Consider the following 19306-nt stretch of genomic DNA (forward strand, 5'->3'; position numbering starts at 1 on the left):
TTTCTTTGTTCTACCATATGAAACAACATACAATTTTTGCTTTGTTCATTTGTTTAGGTTGTTTGTTTGTTTGTTTTCATGTTTTTTTTATTTTTGGTTCTTTATTTACATTGCGCTATGTACAGATGATTTTCAAAATCAAATAAATAATTATTAAAAATAAATAAATAAATTTCAGTTTTTTTAGAGTGTACACAAGATGCACAATTTTGGCATATGGCAATCAAATCAAATAGAGAATTTTAACATCACAACAGCATTAACAAAATAGCTCAGAGATCACTGCCCACGTGTTTGAAACAAAATGGCAGTTCAGTTTAATTATCAGGCTACTAACAAATAAAACAACTGCACAGTCGTGAGAGATGTTTCCTACTAGGTTAAACTCTGTAACGGGACAGTACTCTTTATGTTTGTGTAGATTAGGCAAACAGATACGCCCTGACAGGAAAAGGGATGTCTCTGCTCTAGTTTGTAAGCTGTCTCATGAGAGCAATAAATTTTACACATGAGGATTTTGGAGACCAAGCACATGATGAATGCTTCAAAATATTAAATAAAAATCAAACAGTGCAAATGTCACAACGTGTTTCTGAACTGGAAAAGGTTGCGTATAAAAGAAAGAGACTTTTCTCTTTTTGTGCTAAGAAAGAAACAGATGTGAAAAACAGCACTTTATAGAGTGCAGGTTTCGGCAGGGCATGAAAGAGGTTTTAAGCTCTCAGATATAGACTGAAAACAAAGTGGGAGAAAGAAAACAGGAACCAGATTAAATCAATTTTCATCCTCCATCCGTCTTCAATTTCTACATCATGGATCTAACTGAACTGCAACAACAAGAAAGTCCTGATGCAGAGCGAATAGCACATGATCATCACCCTGAAAGCAATAATCATGATGACACAGTCTTTCATAGAGAAGATGGAAGGGTTTGTTGGATATATAGTTAGAATAATTACACCCAGTCCCGCAGAAACAGACCACTTTGGTGTGTAATTGAAACTGAATCATGTGTAAGACAACAAAAAGGGCAAAGAATGAACGTGTATAAATAATCTTGCACTTGTGGAAGGAAAGGCATCACCACCCCATCTCATTTCCACTAAGTACCAAGAAAAAAAACCCCACAGACACTTTTTTAAAAATAAAATGTAAAGCCTTGATAAAAATAGCAGCCTACCTTACAGTTTCTTCAGGAAGGCTGCCGCTCTGAGCCAACTTTCCACAGCTCCCCTTAGAGACAGCATGTGTGTTAAAGATTATCCTCACAGTAATCACACCACAGAGCGCCCTGCGGCTTTCAGTCACAAAAGCCACTGACCTGTGTGTTGTGTCCACACACAATCATGAGTGTTGAGCACTGATGTGTGAAATACAATTTCTCCGGCTCTGTACACGTAGCCTAAAGCGACAGTGTGGTAGACAGCTGTTCAGAATGATGAATATTAATCTAAATTTAATCAGGAGTGTGAGCAAAACGCTTAAAACCTCATCATTTAATAATCAGTTAACTACAGTATCATTTATTCTGACATGCTTCAATCACCAGGCACTAGTTAACACCGCTTTGTCACAGACACATTCAAGCGGATGTTCCTAAGCAGCCAGATATTTATTGTGCAGATTTTTATATTGTACCGCAGAGGACTTCACAGCTGAATTACTGCTCCAACTGGATCATAAAGTATCGAGGTTTCCTTCAGTGTATCCCTTTCCTTGGTGGGAGAAATTGAATTTCACAGCAGAATTTACAGCAGCCAGAATATACATGAACTAGGTTAAGTGGTGGCTGTTGACATCTCTATTTGCTCTCTAAATTGGCGCCGAAGCGTGTTTTGTTCATTATTTTGACATTGGTGCAAGACGATGACAGGACAGATAAACATCAAGCTGGTAAAGTCACAAGTATCTTGGTCTAGGGCTGACTATTTTATAGTGTAAATACAATACAGTAGTTTTTGTACAGATACCAACATTTTTTTTAAATACCATTTCTTTTTGTCTTCATGACCCTGCTTTTATTTAACCAAGAAAGCCAAAATTCTCAAAAGATCATTGTTGTAGGCAAGCAGCCATACAATATGCCTGGATAAAATAGTGTCAGTTTGGTAAAATTGTGATTTAAGTCAGCAAATGAACCATCAAAAAAGAAATTAAGGAGATTCTGAATCAGACCAGACATTTGATACCAGCTTTCAGAACTTGACGGCTTTGATCCTTGGTGCTTCAAACCACTTGTAAAGGGAATATTCGATCTTTCACTGCAGCAAAATGTATTTACTCACAAAGCAGCAGATCTGTCGGTGAGACGTGATATTACTGGGTTATATTATGTTTGCATTTTTGTGTAAGCAGCATTTTATGCTGTAACTTGTCAAAATTAGGCAAAATGTAAGTACTTTTTATACCGTTTGGTATTTTAATCTGTAACAGTTTATCTATAATGCATCATATTTCATAAATTGAGCATATATTCTGTGTGTAAAACCTTGATCTTAAAAGTAACTAGTAACTAAAGTTGGCAGGGGGTGTCGGTGGCTTGGTGGATAGAGCCAGCGCCCCATGTACAAGGCTGTTGCCGCAACGGCCTGGGTTCGACTCTCTCTCCCCCCTTCACACTTGACTGTCCTATCAATTAAAGGCTAAAATGCCCCAAAAAATATCTTTAAAAAAAAAAAAAACTGTCAGAAAAATGTAGTGGAGTGAAAAGTGCAAGATGTTGTGGAGTGGAAGTAGAAACTAGCCTCAAATGGAAATACTCAAGTAAAGTACAATCATATCATAACCATAATCATACTTAAGTACAGTACTTGAATAAATATGTGAAGTTTCTTTACACCACTGCTTCAAACTCAGTTGGTACCAAAATGAGGTACAATACACAGTATTTATAGAAAACACTGGACTGACTGGACCTTCAGATAATCCCAATATTGTGTTTAAGATATTCAGTCTTAATTATGTTTAGACATACATAATGTAAGGGGGTTTCAAGTAATTTCCAAGAGCTATTGAATCAAGAGGTTTATTGAAATAATCGTGGTATGAGTAGATGTGCTATTGTCTTTCTTTAATCAGCTGCTGCAGAGAGGTTACCAAGACACAATGTTGTAGCTCTGCTGAAAAAGGTATTACAGTATAAACACTATTAGATACCTTAAACTGTCTTGGCCACCACAAGGACGATGATTAACTCTATATTAAATTTAAATACTTGGACAAAAAAGTATTTTTGGAGTGTTTTCACCATTGAAAACAACAGAGCAGCAGGTTTTAATAGAAAGACTTTACCTTTATGGAGTGAATTGTGCTTTTTTTGTTCTTTCTGTCTTCCCTTAGTTCGTAATTGTGCCCAGATTCTTCTGATGTGCCCTGTTTTCTTGGCAGCATTTTAAACACTGGTTAAAAAGCTCAGTGATACAGTAAATCAGCATGATTAGTACAGGATAGAGACATCCTTGACCTTAGAATCAGGTTAATATCCTGTGCATCTGCTTCGGTTTGTATTTTTCCTTTAAACTTTTTTTTTTTCTCATTTTATGCGTTCTTTGACATAAATTGTACGATATGGGTGACAGGAGGACATAATTTACCTGCAGAAAAAAAAAGACAGCGGACATTGTTAGCATATCATGTCATAAGCTTTATTTCTACTGAGACAAACCCACAAAAGCATCTTAAAAAACTCACATGTTTTTTTCTGGATTCTTGTGGAAAATATGTTTCATAAATGCTGCATGCAATAGACAAGACGCTTGACTGAGATTTACTTTAAAAACAACTGCGCCGAAATACATTTTATTCAGTTATACAAAGTAAACAGAAGGCTTCAATTTAGGATTCTAGTTTATTTATTAAATCATCTCAGAAAAACACTGCATAACTGTTTTTAATGATGAAATTCAGCCATATATTTTAATGCATGTGTTTAATTTAGACAAAAAATACAAGACTTCAAAATGTAGAACCGCTCTAAATGCACAGGTGCCACCTCTAGTAGTAATGGGAAGTGGCAGTTGACTTCACAAACAGCCTGTTGTAACTCCGAGAACCCAAAACCCTCTCCTCTCTGGCTGGGGAAGCTAATGTGCATATGTGAATAACAAGCAAACATAACTGGGTTTCAGCGTTGCCCTCTGCCGGGACACATTCCTCGCCGGTCCTGCTGTAGCCTTGTCATACCAAACAACATGTAAAAATGCGACCCATATGGTCTCCCTTCTCAAGAGGGACTGATTGAGCTGTATGGAAGTCATAGCCCACCCACAGAATACAAATAAGGAGAACCATATGTGGGGAGATGAATTAGGTAAACTGCACAACATTTTTATTAGATACAATTTCACTTGCCTTGTGGATGGACTGCAAGGTGACACTTTGAAAATAAACTTTAAGCCTTAGAAAGAAAAAGACCTCTGAGGCTAAATCGATAAAACACAGGCTAAGTTAACCAAATGAACAATAACTATTATGGTTTGTACTTGTTTTAGAATGACCAGTACATGATAAACATAAGCATCATGTCAGTCATCTAACCTGCCTGCATTAACATTGACTGTACCACTAATTGAGCACATTAATGACAGTCACAATATAACTTTTAACTGGATGTGCTTTACAATAATATTAAACTCCATTAAGACTGTGAACAAATGTTTAGTTTCACAGTGTATGAGTATATTTGTGTAAAACCCAAATTTTCCTTCATGGACCGCATTTGATATTTATTTCATACACAAATGTTCCCATTCAGAACACTTGTTTACAAAATCAATAACTACTCAAAATACACTATAAATAAATCATTATGGGAAGTGTTCTACAAGGCCGGGAAGCCTTAAAGAGGTTTAGAAGCATTTGCAGAGGAAAATATGCATAGTTTAAAATAAGAAGTAGAGTTTTTATTCTTGTTGCTCATACATAATAAGGAAAAGATACTTTCCCCTCTCAGTATATCCAGATCAGTTTTGTTGCATGCTTTCACAAACTCAGAAACTGTTGCCAATTATCTTGAGTTGCTTTGAATCTTTGAAGTTTATGGACTATTTAACATGGGTGACTGAAGCATCACTTGACTAAAAGTGGGCTTTAATCATTATTGGAAAAACAAAACATTTCAGCCTCTGTGAATTAGTCTGAGAATATTTTGAGGATGTCTAAAGCACGAAACCCTCTGACAGCAGGGGTGGGTGGTAACGCACATAAGTACATATGTGCTTTTTTAAGGGGACAAATACTCTTCATGATGCTTTTTTTTAATGTACTTCTACTCTTTACTTGAGTATATTTTTGAGCCAACAATATAGTTTTTACTGCACTACATTTGCTATTTGCACCTTCGCTACAACTAGACTGTGCAAGCAGCTCCTCTTCTACCCTCCAACAGCACGTTAAAGTAAGTTGCACATACTGTAGGTGCAACTGTAGTTAGCTAGCTAAAATTAGCTTTGCTAATGTTTCATTTGTAATGTTAATCTTTGATGTTATGCTGAGAAAGAAAGGGGTAGAGAGGAAGAGATGGAGGTAGAGTGGAAGACTGCTCAGAAAAGGTTTATCAAGTGCTGTTTTTTCCCTTTTTTTTCCACAAAGTAAAGTAATTTGTTCTTTGAGTGATTTATTACAATACTACTACTACTACTACTACTACTACTATTCAATACTCTGCCCACCGCTGTCTGTCAGTGGTATGACATGATCACCTCTGTGTTTTTGTTTTGCAGTATTTCCCGCTCGTGATGGTTCAGATTAGGTTTTTTAAAAAGACCTGAATCATCAAGCATTTGCACCTCTTGACAGCCAGCCAGCCCCAGCCTGCTGAGAGCCTCAAGATGATCTCACCTCACTAAATATATCACATTTACTGAACAAAAGAACATGTTCTTAACAGCCGCTCACATGGACTTGTCTGTTTTCTCAATCAGGTTAGGAGAATAAACATGTTTGTGGTGGAAAAAAAATCTTAATATCAGCACCTGGAACAACATGCTGACATTATGTAACTGTGTTTAGGTGAAGCCAACAGTATGTTGTGACATACACTATAAACCTGAGAGTGTGATGCATGAATAATTCACAAGAAACCCTTGATGAAAAGTAAACTGTAATGGGTTGTGACCTTTTTCGAGTATGTTTCAGAAGTGGAAGTGCTGATCTGATAAATTGCAAGGCACCTCTGACTCACTGCAGCCTGTTTTTTGACCACGGGGGTCTCAAGAGGAGAAGGGGCCACTGTATTAATCTGCCTTTGGTACGGCAATTGTTGCCCTTCCCTTTCATGTGGTCGTGAGGTTGCTGTCGAGAGGGTCGTGTAGTTTTGGAGCACTTAAATAGGAGCTCATTCATAGCAGCTCCTGCGTTACAGAAAAGGAAGAAATGTAGCTGAATTGGAAAGAATCCATGATATTAAACAGTAGATGGGATTGTGAAGTGCTAGGAGTAATCATGCCAGGCAACAGGCCGCAGGAATGCAAATCACCCCTCAAGCCAAGAGTTAAGTTAGCAGGTGGCCTTCTCTATTCACTGAATGTCAACACTCCTTTTAGATGGAGCCCACATAACATCTGGGCAGGCCGGCAGCCACTGCTTTTAATTAAGTGAAATACAGTCACTCAATGTTCTGCCATGTCAGAGAAAAAAAATGTTATAGAAGTGGGAGGGTAGGGGGGGAGAAAAAGTGCAACAGTACATATCCTGTGTTCAGTGAAGGTCAACACAGTTGTGTAAATAAATATTAATCCTTAACCTAATCCCTAGATTTCCAAGACCATTGAAAATCCCTGCGTAACCAGAGGACTTTTCTGGAAATAGCACGTTTGCTCGCAGTTTTCTGGAAAGTCTGCTCGTCCTGAATGAGGAGTAAATGCAGCAACACTCCCTCAGTTTAGTTTATGATCTCTACTTTGTGTCTGGGGGTGAATCTCAGCTCTGAGTGGATGGCAACATCCAAAATATGAGAATGCAAGCAAGCAGAGGTGTGCCATACACATAACATAAATCATGTGATGGATGGTATCTTTCCCCATAATCAGGAAGGGATTGCTTACCAAATGATATACCGTTCTCTGCTGGCAGCCTTATGATAATCACCCTTTTGGGCTGTTTTTGGAGGACACGGCACTGCTTTACTGCTAGCACTGTACCACTAGCATTACCACTCCCCAAGAGCATGTCAACAGGCTCCGTGGGTGGACCCCTAGTTTATATCATACTTGTCAAACATTTATAAAACTGAGACGGTAGTCCGGCAACAGTGTGTAAAACATCCGCAGAGCTCCAAACAGAAACACAAAAGGAGAACTTCAATTTGAAAAGGCTGCAGCTGGAGGAGGGGGAAAAAGCTCCAAGATAAAATGCATTTCTGCTTATAGTTTAGGGTAATAAATGGAGCAAGACAAGCTATAAGGCCAAGTAAAGGCAAAGCAGAAGATAAGAGTTTTCAAGTGGTACATTTATTAAAATACACAACACTCTACATTAAGATATACTTTCCCCAAACATAAGAATTTCTGCGGTGCAAAGCTAGTCCACAGAGGAATGAGACGACAGTGTTTATGGAGGAGAGTTACATAAACATTGTTTTAAAAATGACAAGATTTGCAAAGCATTCATAAGCAAACACTCAGTATTATAAGAGCTTCATTCCAGACTGACATAATCCCCTTCTGTGAACACACTCTTATACATAAAAAAAAAAAAAAGCTGGCTTGGAAAAGGTGAAACAGTATCAGTGCTGAAAAGCAGTGGCAGCTTGAAAATAGCTTTGGGCAGTTTTGTTCACATCAGAGAACACTCACTTTTTTTTTTCCACTGATCCAATTTGATTTATTCCAACAGCCTGTTGAAGTTGTGACATTAGTGCTAATAGCATGATCTCGTCAGTGGCGCCCCCGGAATTTTTTCATAGTGGTGGCCAGATGAGGCCACTGAAAATCATCAGAAGTCATAAGTGAAATTCAGGTATCCACTCATGTTGTTGAACTATATATGCTAGTTGAAAACTATGTTGATATGGAGAGTTAATGTTACTAATTGTCTGATGCGCTTCGGCTAATACCAGTAGTCTATAGTTAACATTTTAAGTTCCACAATAATCCTGTTTCAATGTGTTACGAATCTGTATGCATGTTACGTGATTCACTGTTCTTCAAATAGGCTGGTTGTCCTTTTCATATAAAAGACAAAAGTACAGCTTCAATTCGAAGGAGTACATTGAACAAAATATTTACTGGAAACAAACATTCTCAAGTTTAGAAGAGACCCCTGGGTACCCACAGAACCGATTTTTTTTCAGGTATCTTGAGGTGAAACTACGAGAGACAAAAATATGCCAGTTGTTCCCTTGCCAAAATTTAGCCTCACTTTGGAGCATTATTTAGCTCCCTTACTGACAAGCAATGCCAATATGGGTTGTACCAATGGATGCTTTAGGTTCACAAGATAACCCTACCTTTGCACAATAGCTTAAAAAATGAGTGTGCCACAGCCTCTTGAACACAGTAACTTTGGTCTTATTTTTGCTAGAGGGTTAATTGGGGGGGGGGGGGGGGGGGGGGGGGGGCAGCAAATACTTAAAGGGGCCATGGCCCCCCTCAGCCACCCTTGAGGGCACCACTGCACCCTGCTGTCTCCCTTTTTATCAGATTTAGCTGTCATGCTGCATTTTGGAACATTTCTCTGTATGTATCTGTCTTTTATAATCGTTGGTCCATAATAGAGACAAACTAATAGACAAAGGCTCAGTGAACATTTATAGCACAAACGCATTGTAAAAGGGGAAAAACCAGCAGAAGGGGAAGCGATCTTATGTATCAAGATGACTCCAGTGAATAGTTAACTCATAAAAGTTATACGGATGTAACTAAGAGGGAGTATATGCCAACGGACACAAAAGTTAACTGATAACTGACGTAAGGTAAAATCAACATTTTGTCCTAATCATTTAAATATCACAATATTCAGTGCTATTTTTTTTAAAAAAAGAAAATAAATTAGATAATAAAACTTTATATACATAATACTGTACATCACATCACACCTGCAGCAGATGTGTTTTCCAGCGATTCCCTTACCAGATAGCATAAATTAAAGTTAGCCCAGTCACTAATGGCAACCACAAGACCTAACTACCATATTTCTATATTTCTTGAGGATGACGTTCGAGCTGTCATCAAAGTAAAGCACTGATATTGCGTTGAGCTTGGTCGGGGCACAGCATGGCTTTGGCACGTTGTCAGGAAACATTAAATGGACCTATAAATGAGAGCATGAAGTCAGTTTAAAAGAGGTGCAACAGCAGTGTGTTTCAAATGAATTATAACTGCTAAGAACATTATGGTAGCTCATAACACATTTTTTATTGCAATACACACATCCAACACTCTGAAGAACACTTACCAGGGTTTGCACAATCGCATGATTTGTTGCATTCATGTGCGCGTTGAGTGGAAAAGAGCATTCACCATCACAGTAAAAAGCAGCATAGCCCTCAGGTGCAATGATCCAATCCTTGAGGAAAAAAAATAGCTCTCTTTATTTATGAAACCTTGTAATATGTTGCTCATTGTGATACCACCATTTGTTGGTGTTTTAAATGTTTTGTGATGCAGAATAATGTTGCCTTACCTGCCAGCCTAAGTCTCGAAAACTGACATAGAGTTCATGCTTCTTGCAGGCTTGCTTCTGTTCACTTGTGTTGTAATCTGAAAAAGACAAAACATTATTAATCATAACAGAAAGTAATGCATATTTAATTGCTTACTGTATAAAGTTAGCATGAGAGTGAAATAGAAAGCGTCTGAACAAATGCACCACAAATAAAGTTCATAAATACAGACTTTTGGTGGTACAAAAGATCATCCCATAATAGCATATATATTTCTTGTAAATGTTATACTATTAAAAAATAATGGATGTTACATTAAATTTGGAGTTGCAGGTGTTTTCTTAAAGGTCATACATCCATACAACAGGCTGATTAATTAAGAGGATTGTAATAATCCAAAAACCTTTACTCGTTCATTAATTATTTCTTGAAATAATAAATGATTAATGACACGTACAGGGCAGTGTATTATACGGCTGTGCCACTATCCAGTTATTTTTAATTACTGGTAATCTGGGTGGTAATTGTAGAGATATCTTGCTGCTGCAAATGAAGGTTTGTTTCACTAATGGATGACGGTCTCATGGAACGATGGTCGCAAGCAGGGTGAAAGGATGTCATTAAAATGTATCCTATTAAGATATCAGATGTCAATAGGAAAAAAAATATAGCATCTTAACTACATCATAAAAGTACACATACCTCCAGTTTTTGGTGCCCTAGATGATTCTTGTTGATTTGTAGATTTATTGCGATTGTGGTTCTTTTTTTTCCCACCAGCAGCTCTGACAGAGCGAAGCAACACCCCACTGGCCTTGAAGAAAGCAACCAGGAAAGGCTGTTTGGACTGGGGCCCATTCCTCCCAATGATTCCAGCAGACTTTATGTTGATACTTCGGCCTGTAAAAAACAGGAGGTAAATAAAACGATAAAAATAAAGAAGAAAAAAAAAGGGGATTTTGTATCATTTTATGCTTAAAAGGTCAGTCCAGTATCTTTAAAAATACTAGGTCAACCTATTGATCTTTTTGATGGATTTAAGGCCATTTATTGGTGGTAAATAACAAAATAATTCAATACTGTCAAAGACGCAAGTCACATTTGTCCCCAGGTCAATGAAAACATGAGTTTTGTATCAAATGCAGACATTGTGTTGTCATGAACTTCCTAAACTTCCTGACCCTTTCTAAGTTCCAAGAGTCTGTTATAAATTCACAGAAGGTGAAGCTGACTTCACTTGCCATCCACAGTCTCCACGCAGAGCTGCAGGCCCAGGTTCTGCTGCGGGTTCATCACCCAGTGGTTACTGGTGGCCGTGATGTCAAACACAAGCCAGCCCCCATCGGATGCCTGGACCTTTTTGGAGTCGAGCAGGAACGTCTCTGCATCTCTGAAGGTAAGGAAAAACAATGAGACATCTGCGTTAAATAAACCGCAGTTAGAATAATGCACTCTCAAAGAGCCAGGACATACATGAAAGCAGCACCTGCTATTACACAACAAAACAACATATGTTATGTCTTATAATTTTCTAAAATATTTCATAATCCATTGAAAATGTACTTAATTTTTTAGGCTCTGTGGGTATGTTGGTTTTCAAGATTATCACTCATGCATTTCAGAGAGGTGCTAGTGAAATCAGTGTGGTCACTTTACTGCTTCATTATAAACATATTACAAAACCCCAGTGCCTGCTACAAAACGTTAAGCCCTAGAACAAATTAAAACTGTCTGTGCACCTTAATGTTGCATAGCTTTAATGGGACAGAAAAAGAAACCATATGCTTCTTTGAGGGCATTTAAACTGAGTCCAAGAGGTCTCAACCAGTAAGACTGGAACAGATAAACGAGGTATCACTGACTGATCACGAATGAATGCTTCGCCCAAACTGTGTAGCAGAAGCCAACAATCTGAGTGGCTTTTATTAGTTTCTTGATCTCTTTATCCTTTTGAAACATTCTTCTATAAAAAAGGCCTTTGGTATTAAAAACTGTTGATTTGGTGTGTTAGAGTAATTTAGTCATTTTTGTGCTCTGGTTTTGTACTGGATATAAAAAAGAAAGCAGCAGGGCAATTGTTGAAGAAGCTGTGACTTGTAATAAACTGCAGAGTTGTGTGGTATTAAACATGTGCCAAGATTTCGGCTATTTGAGTTATGAGTTATGAATCATGTATATCAGCCCTGGTGTATTTTTAACATGAGCCTGGCATAAGGTATCGATCAATGCTAAGTTGAAAAAGCCCCGCTTCGCAATTTGCATTGGATTCCTTTCAAGTGGCAGATCGGATAAGGCAGCGCCTGTTCAGTTTTTGTGGTTACACGGTGCTGGTGGGAGAGAACCAAGAGTTTCCATGTGGCCTCAATAGTTCAAGAATTATTCATGTGTTTATTACAGGTGTAATAAAACTCAACCTCATGTGGAATTCCACATGAGGTCAATCTTTATGAGTGACATGCTGGTGAACTTCCTCTTTGAAAAGTACAGTATTAAGCTCATATCCTGTGATAATTTAGTTTGTGTAGGTAAGAATTCATTATTCCCATAGCCATATCCAAGAGGAAAGTACTTATCCTGCCCCTTCATCTGTGATTACTGGATGTACTGTTCCACAGAGAGTGAGTTAAAGTGAGTCGAAACTAGGGAAAGCAGTAACCTCTCTTTTTAGATAAGTCTGTCTCCTGCAAATTATGTTCATGTGCCACTATTTTCCAATAGTAATTTATGTTGGGCAGCGAAGTTCAGTAGCAGTGCAGGGTGTCTTCTGACGTTGATATAGTGGAGTGACAGAAGGTCAGGGTGGTGCGTAGTCGTCTAGTTTTAAAGGCACCCTGTGGGGTTTTTGACCACTAGAACTGTAGATATATGAAGCAATATGTTTTGAAGAGGTCCTTGTTTTGTTCCATTCATGTGCTCAAGGACGATGGTTTCCCTAATCAACTGTAAGTGAGAATAAAGTACCAAAACATCTTGCAATATGCAAAGAACAGCAGTGAAGGAGGAAACTGCTAGCAAGCAAACATGGAGGTAACAACCCATTCTCATTCACGGAGCGTAAAAATACAGCAGCTTGGTCAGTGGCCCTTGGCGTGTGATACCAATGCACAATGCACCGTTTTAGCATCTGCCTGAGACACACAGGGCTTTAAACTAACACCAGTGTTAACCCATCTGCAGTGATTACATAGTAGAAATCCTCTTTAATGTCCTGTAAAATTCACCTAAACTCCCCTACAACGCCTTTTCAAAGCATACTGAAAGTGAATTGAGAACTGTTCTTGTTCTGTATTTAGTACATGTACATGCATGATCTTATTTTAAAAGTAATACTAACAGTCAGAACCACTGTAAGTGATAAGCCTCGAGTTTGGGTTGGCCAATCACTGCCTCTTTAAATACCTCTACACTACAGGAAATGTGGTCCTTCAGCTCAAGCCTTGGTTGGCTATCGAGGCCATAACAACAGCATTGGAAGCTCCGATTTGCTCAAGTGAGGTGTCGCTGGAAAGGTCAGGAGTCCCCCTCTATATCAGTCGGTTTGTTTGTGCAGAATGGGAGAAATTATGAATGATATGAAGAGAAATATGAACATTTGAGACGGTGCAATGTCAGTTTGTGGATATTTATGGATGCATTGATGTGTTTAGACTAAATATTTCATTGGATTTAGATGATCGGGCATTTGGCAGTGTGTTAGAAATAAAATGGGGGCTGTGTATACTGTGAGTCAGTCTGGATAATATGGATCTGTGGATTAGGATAACGCTTCATAGGTAAATCATAATCTTTTATTTGTTTGTTTCTTTGTCCAACAGAAGGGTTTGTTAAGCCTGCTATGGTGGTTGTATCTTGAAATGATCAGCAACTTGACACAGTCATGAGTCACAATTTTTGGACGGTGACCCACCATTTGGGAACCACTGTTTAAAGTACTGTTAACAGGAAGTGAGGGGAGAGGCTCCCTGGGTGGATTTGAGCTGGGGACATTGCTATTAGTGTTCATGGTCATCTTAAAGCCTTCATATGCCTCAAACAAAGTGGCTTAATTTTCCACTTAAACCCACTAAGTATCTTCTTACTTTGCCATACTCAAGTTGGTGCACAAGTGAACTTTGTAGAAACTGAAGTTTGGCTTACAAACTAATGGTACTCATATAATTTAAACTCACTGTGGCTTTTTAAGTTGAGGAAAAACTTAAGCAAACTTTTAAATCACACACTGCAATATTTCTTGCACTGGGACAAACTAGTTCTTCTTTGTGAATGCTACCTCAAACACACTATTCCCCATAAAGCTGTGTGTGAAAACCTAAACTGAGCAGTCTTCCCCTTTAAGATGGCAGAGTCCATTGACTTGGACCTTTTCAAAGCCCAGGAGGGCTATATCTCCCCTTCAATCACCCACACACATTTTTGGCAAGCAAATATGGGCCCACTTTTAAGTACACCCTTGTGTATTCAGCTATGTCATGGTTTAAACTTCCGGAATATTGTTAAGACAGGCAGGTGGTGGGCATAACAGTGACCACGGGAGCACCCGAGGGAGCCCCTTCCCCCCCTGTTGTGGGCCCTCATGGTTTCATCTGGGACACGGCCAGCTTGGCAGGCAACACAAGACGAGTGATAACTGATGGACCTTCCAAGCTTCATAAGTGGCCAACTTGCTAATGGAGTTCTCTTTATCCGAGAACTATATTTGTAAGGCAGACATGGTGCGAATGAAGGAGAACAGAGTTGGAGATAGAAAGGCGCTCTGTGCGAGTGGAAAGTTTTAACTGTGCAAGACAATAGCTGCTGGACTGTTTGCCTTTTTAACTGTGAAATAAGATAACTGCATGGGGTACAAGTACTCACTGGGTCCCTGTCAGAGTGTAGTGGACTAAAAGTTCTGATCAAAAAGCAGCAATCTAAGCTTTTAGCTGGCGTAGGGAGAACTTATTTTAACTACTTTATATATTTTTAGTAGTTGTAACAATGGGAACTCGTCATATGTTTTGTATGTAAACTCTTGATTTTATGTAACTTCTAATACTTTTGTCAGATAAATGCAGTGTAATAAAAAATTAAATGAAAATACTCAAGTTCAAGTACCTCAAAATTGTACTTTGTTACAATCCACCACCGCCTTTAATGTTTGGTTATGGTGGATTAGGTACTTACTTGTTCTGATATTCCTTGATGACTTGATATATGGTAACCTTCAGAGTAACATTGTCGTAGCGAGCATGGCTGCGGTCCTTATAGATCCGAAACTCTGCAGCAGTCACTGCCTCTCCGTCCGGGATCTGAGTCAGATCGAAGCGGAACTCCTTGTAGTGCCTCCGTTGGTGAGAAAAATCTTTATCTTTCTCCACTGGGAAGGAAATATATTTTATGAAGAATTTCATTTTACTGGCAGCAAAGCTCACACACTGATCAAAAAATATGACTTCAACTCCTGAACCTCTGTGTGCGTTGCTCTAAGGAGAAAATATGCCAGCATTAACGCACAGAAAAAGAGTAATTTATCACATCTTCTTTTACATTCCAGGTCCAATCCAAACATTTTGACTACCAACAAAAGCACTTTCCAGTTCATTAAATCAGTCAACTGAATACAGGTAGCAGTTCCCAGACAGGCCCTCTACTGTGTGCCTAACTGCATTCTCTGGCCATGATGAATGGGCTGTCAGTTAAGAAAAACAGGCTGATTTCAATTAAAGACACTTTCGTCTGCTCCTCAAGTGAGAGAAAAGACCAGACAGGATTCTTCAATGTCATGTGAGCGTCTACTCTGACCTCATTTCTGACCTTTTGCTGACCTCCTGTAGGTTTCATACAAAGAGTGTTTAATGACCCTTAACCTTTAAAACTAAATATTTCTAATATAATGAGACATCTATAGGCCTGTCATTTTTGAAACTGTTTAAAAACTGAACACATGAGTGGTCATTTCATATTTCACTGCATGGAAATAAATAAAAGATATGTGCAGTTTTTTTTCAAGAGGTGGCATCTATTTTTGTAGATAAGATAAACCCCCTTAAAGCAGTGACTTAAATAATCAAAGCCTCACTGTGGATCAACATTGATGACAAAAGATACTTTGATACTACTAAAAAAAGCGGCTGCTAACTGTCTCACACCCCTGCCTGGTGGCAGAATAGCGGCATGTGGCTGAGGTCAGTGGATTTTCTGTCATCCATGGTGATATCATGCGGTGCGTTTCCCTGATATTTTATCGGGGGAGAACGCCTGTGGTTACTTAGCACAAACAGGTCAGAGGTCAGGTCTGACTTTTACCCACTGTGCGTGTTCCATTATATTAGCCACAGGCAGTAATCTGAAGCAGAGGTGCCACTGAAAGCACAGAGCATTTAACTTTAAAATCAAAGATTAAATAATAATGACTTCTCATCTGGTAAGGGAGAGCAGCATGCGTACTTACAAGGAAAGTATTTTGTTAACAAGATTAACAAATGACCCGTGTTTCATCTCTACTCCCACTGCAAACAGCCTCATGCATGGATCTTTCAATAGCTGTACACACCGAAAGGTCGAATGGTTACAGTAAGCATATTAAACTGCATGAAATGCCACATAGACGTTTGTAAAACAGTTGAGATCAGTAGCTATATTTGAGTGTACTGTAATAAAGACAGAGCCCCATTGAACACTTTACTGACAGTCCCCAGAACGAGAGCAGAGCTTTCAAGGCTGACAGTGTACATGCCCTGCTATAGTGGTAAGTGGAAACAGATGGGCTCAGACCAAGGTGAGGGATTATACTCCCAAGCAACTCTACACAAATTCACTTTTACATGTTTTGCTCTTTATTTAAGAAAATAAAAGCCCTAAAACTACAACACCAACAAGTTCATTTACAGTGACATTTTTTAAAACTTTCATTTGGGATCCTGCAATGCTGCATCATATCTCATTTTTTAATAACTCTTGATGTAGCATGCCTAATATTTTAATTCTCATCAAAGAACTATTAATGCTACAGATAACACAAATATGAGGAACAGAGCTTTCTCTTGGTGACAGAACCTCAAGACATAAAGGCATCCGTCAATATCACTCCTCTTTTAACAACAGGAAATAATTTAGACCAATTTTCTCAAGGTCAGACAGTCATCTGATAAGGTGCTCTGAACTGCTGGGTTAAGGGTCGCTGCTACTGAACAAACACAATCATTATACAGATCAGCTGCTTTTAATAGGAAGCAGCACAAATTGAAAAGGTCAAAATGTTGGGCCTAATTCTGTTAAATACTAAATATTTCACACAAGACCAAAGCAACTGAGTCTGAAAATGTACTTACATGTTCAAATTCAGATGTAGTAATTTAGAGGGGAAAAAACAGTGATACTGGGATGAAGTCACCAACTGGAAAACATAACTAATACTGTTAGATTTTTCTTAATAGGACAACATAGCTCAGATTATTCAAACAAAAGCTACACATGTCGAATTATTTTCACAAAATTAACTGCATGTGCTGATACCAACACAGCAGGTTTAATTACTTAAGTATTTAATTAGACTTAATTAACTTAGACTTAATCTCTACAGATTTGCCATAATGAATTAAAATAGGCTTTATTCTTGAACTCTTGAACACATAATTTTAATGTTCTTGTATTTTATTGTTCCTTGTCTGCAGGGGGTGATTGGACAAAAATTGCACTTAATGTGGAAAATATGAGGCTTTTCATTAAGTACACAGATAAAGCCCATTCAGTTAAAATCCTTATTATACCTTATTAATTTCCTTTACAGTGGAAGGGATGAAGATGAGCTGGAGATAGTTTTTAAAACTGAGAGATCTCTCTAAATTATACTGAAACCTGACCTGCATCCTCATTTTGTTTCACTTAATATAGATTTAAGGAAACGTGATGAGACACTACGTCACTTTAATGCCACTTACCTAAATTGACAAAGCTCATGACCATGTCGGCATCATTGAGAAAGTTGGTGTCGTGCGCTGTGGTGAGTGCGGGGCTGTGGCCTAACAGAGGGGCCGCTCGGTAAGGCTGTGCCACACGGGAGTAGCCGGCCTGCTGTGGGCTGTAGTAACCTTTCCTGGAGTGCCCTTGAGCCTTGGCGCTGAAGCTCTTCCCCGCGCCGTGCTGCGCTCCCTCCTCCTCCTCCTCCTCCGCCTCCACAGCCATGGCGTTGTACAGGTCGAGCATGAAGAGCGGCGCGGAGGACGCCTGCTTACCGGGAGAGAAGGGCCTCGGACGGTGAGGCAAGCCCAGGATGGAGAGGATCTCTCTCTGGATCTCCCTGCGTTCGTGATTGCGCAACCTCCTGTAAATAAAACTGGAGTGCACATGGTTGTCACTTAAGCCGCAATGAGCGCAGGACAGAAAACTCAAGCAGCTCCACGCGAGTCCAAGCACAGCACGGCTCAGGGGTGTAAGCGCTGTCATCTTGACAAGTTCACTTTGGGGGTGTGAAGTTGAACTACATCGCACTCTGTGAGAAAAGTAAAACCACTTGTATCTCTACTAAATACAGAATCATAGACTTTCCATATTGGACAGAGGCACCACAACTTTCCCGGTGGTAACTGAGGAGGCTTTTTACCAGTCAGCGCTTCTACAAATGAGGTATCAGCTTGCAGAAAAGTCAGCGCTCCTCTCCTGTGCGTAAAGCTCCTCCAGCAGTATGTACTCCTCCAGGGTCCATCCAAAGCCTCAGCCACACCAAGTATTTATGGAGCTATGACCCCGTCCCTCACCTTACTCCTCTGTGATGCAGAAACACGTAGGTACGCCCATAACGTCGAGGGATAACCCGGAGTTTCCAGTGGATGAAATGTGTTGAGCTGTGTCAAAAAAGAACAGAGAGGAGCTCGACTCATGCCCCGGCTCGCATTCTTCTTTCTTTTTCCCCCTCTCCCCCCAGAGAGAGTACTGGGGCTAGTTGCCCTCTGAGTCCATCCCACACTCAATTTTTGTTTTTGCATCCACCTCTAGCGGCAGCAATAAAACTTCAGCCCAGTCCCATGATGAATGTGGCGGCTCAGGGAGTGTAAAAGGAGACACTTGAAATCCGAGAGGCCGTCTTAACGAGTGAAAGAATAATGACAGAGCCTTTTAATCACCCCAACTTATTGAAGTCCGCGTGTTTATGGCAGAGGACTCCAGCTGCATTCACCACCAGCAAGGATCCTGTTTTTATTCTGTATGGGCTTAAACATTTTCCACTGGGATGCTGTCAAATATTATTTTATTAAATGTACTATACAAACAAGTGGGCCAGCTTGTGATGAACAGAGATAAAAAATTACACAAAGATTTATAAGGATAGTACACATTCATTATAACGAGCCTCAGACATTCTGCAGGTCTCTACTGTACAATGATTTCCATCCTCATGATTATAAACAAAAATACCCCAAAGAGAAGTTCATAGAAAGTATAGAAAAGTTCATTTAAAGCTGGAGCCTAGAAAGCTCCACTCTCAGAGGAACATTAAGTAAACATCATGTTGAGGTAAGTATATGGTGGGATAATTAAAAACATAAATACTCAGAGGTTTCCATGTGATGGGTGGCTGCTGTCCAAAATGAAAAAAAAGGGAAGCGTCCCTCTGAGGTGAAGTAACTCATTGACATGCTGGGATGTTACTACACAGCGCCATCTAGTGTGCAAAGCCATGATACTTAAATTGGTATTTCTGAAATCCCTCTGAAACACTCACACACCGCC

At 39.2% G+C, this 19306-nt stretch overlaps 1 protein-coding gene across 1 annotated transcript; it reads right to left on the bottom strand.

The window, feature by feature from the left end:
* Positions 1-7426: 7426 nt before the first annotated feature.
* Positions 7427-18560, bottom strand: bmp5 (bone morphogenetic protein 5). The gene is made up of 7 exons (XM_033612562.2): positions 17518-18560; positions 14762-14954; positions 10843-10991; positions 10304-10501; positions 9622-9698; positions 9394-9504; positions 7427-9249 (listed from the first exon to the last, which is right to left on the bottom strand). The coding sequence occupies exons 1-7, from the start codon at positions 18020-18022 to the stop codon at positions 9100-9102; spliced, it is 1383 nt and encodes a 460-aa protein (XP_033468453.1). The 5' UTR covers positions 18023-18560; the 3' UTR covers positions 7427-9099.
* Between the last annotated feature and the right edge of the window lie 746 nt (positions 18561-19306).

The sequence above is a fragment of the Epinephelus lanceolatus genome, chromosome 17 (genome assembly GCF_041903045.1).
Source record: "Epinephelus lanceolatus isolate andai-2023 chromosome 17, ASM4190304v1, whole genome shotgun sequence".
Classification (NCBI taxonomy): Eukaryota; Metazoa; Chordata; class Actinopteri; order Perciformes; family Serranidae; genus Epinephelus; species Epinephelus lanceolatus.